The sequence below is a fragment of the Palaemon carinicauda genome, chromosome 4 (genome assembly GCF_036898095.1).
Source record: "Palaemon carinicauda isolate YSFRI2023 chromosome 4, ASM3689809v2, whole genome shotgun sequence".
Lineage (NCBI taxonomy): Eukaryota > Metazoa > Arthropoda > Malacostraca > Decapoda > Palaemonidae > Palaemon > Palaemon carinicauda.
In genome coordinates, this window is record NC_090728.1 from 174,688,819 (window position 1) to 174,690,492 (window position 1,674).

The window sequence follows — 1,674 nt, forward strand, 5'->3', positions numbered from 1 at the left end:
GGTGATTCCAACTAGGTTTACAATCCATTACGACTTTCTTTATTTAACTGATTTGCTAATGATTACGCCATTGATAAAGAATAACAATTCACTGCGGCAAGATAAAGAACTTCTCTATTCACAAAGGCTTTCGTTGGTCAGCCAATGAGAAAAAAATAGAGCTTTTCTATTTTTGTTCCTACCACTCATCTCGGCACCGAGCTCTCTTGAAGCCTTGAAGTTTATTTCAGCATCTTAAACCTTTACTGTCTGTTCTGGATTGTGTCTGTCTGGCCTTTAAAGGGTTATTCATGAGCAGCACGGGGAAGAGACAGAATAAAATCTTATAGAGCCCGACCTTATATCCATATGATCAGTGTCATATCACCTCTCCATCCAAGCTAAAACGTGGGAGACCAGGCAATGGCTGCTGCTGAATCAGCTGTTGACCTAAAAGCAACCCAAAAACCACCCCTCCCTATATCACAAGTTCTTTATGGTAACAAGTCAAATAGAATAAAACGTAACATATAAGCATTTGGTAATCGACAAGAAAAGGACACAAAATACAGCTAACTATATTCTATTGATATAAATAAGAACATTGCATTTGTTAACAGGTGTTCCGGACTTGGGGATTGAGATACTGAAGGATCTCAAGAAGTGAAGAAGGATCCCGTCGGGTTTCGGGCGTATCCTGGGGTTACTTTAGGGACCGTCAGAGTATGCGTAGGACGTGGCGAGTAGAGCAAGGATGTGGTTAAGGAGTCCCTCGTTCTCATCGTCACAATTTTTGGACCTGCGAAGGAGTGGAATTGTTCTGTAATCATTTCTGGATTTCTTGAATTATTATTAAGATAACAAGATAAATCTGTAGTTTGACATTATTCTAGTATTTATGGAACAGATTTGGATATATATATATATATATATATATATATATATATATATATATATATATATATATATATATATATATATATATATATATATATATATATATATATATATACATACACGCACACACACATATATATATATATATATATTCAAATAAGCCATATATATTTTGATATATTAATGTCTGGATTCTCTTAACGACCTCGGGATCAGAGCCCCAGGCGAAATCTCACAAAGACAAGAGCTTGGCTCCGGCCGGGAATCGAACCCTGGTCGGCAAGCTTATATAGACAGTGACTAACCCATTCGGCCACGAAGGAAGATAAAAGTCAATGACAATTCTACTGTACTTATACCAGTCGAATTCAGGTATTTTGTACTTAGAATTGAAATCAACCCATCTTCACCATCGTAGCTAATTGGTAGTTTGTTACTTGGCATTCAATTAATGATAAATTTTGCACATTTTTACGTGTTTTTCATATTCAAATAAGCCATATATATTTTGATATATTAATGTCTGGATTCTCTTAACGACCTCGGGATCAGAGCCCCAGGCGAAATCTCACAAAGACAAGAGCTTGGCTCCGGCCGGGAATCGAACCCTGGTCGGCAAGCTTATATAGACAGTGACTAACCCATTCGGCCACGAAGGAAGATAAAAGTCAATGACAATTCTACTGTACTTATACCAGTCGAATTCAGGTATTTTGTACTTAGAATTGAAATCAACCCATCTTCACCATCGTAGCTAATTGGTAGTTTGTTACTTGGCATTCAATTAATGATAAATTT

General features: G+C 36.7%; 1 protein-coding gene across 2 annotated transcripts in view; it reads right to left on the reverse strand.

Moving 5' to 3' along the window:
- Positions 1 to 545: 545 nt before the first annotated feature.
- Positions 546 to 1,674, reverse strand: part of LOC137640207 (uncharacterized) — a 69,652-nt gene continuing 68,523 nt past the window's right edge. For both annotated transcript variants that reach the window (XM_068372751.1, XM_068372752.1), the window contains exon 5: positions 546 to 778. In XM_068372751.1, the coding sequence (XP_068228852.1) occupies positions 636 to 778 (143 nt within the window). In that variant the 3' untranslated portion in view covers positions 546 to 635. The remainder of the gene's footprint in view (positions 779 to 1,674) is intronic.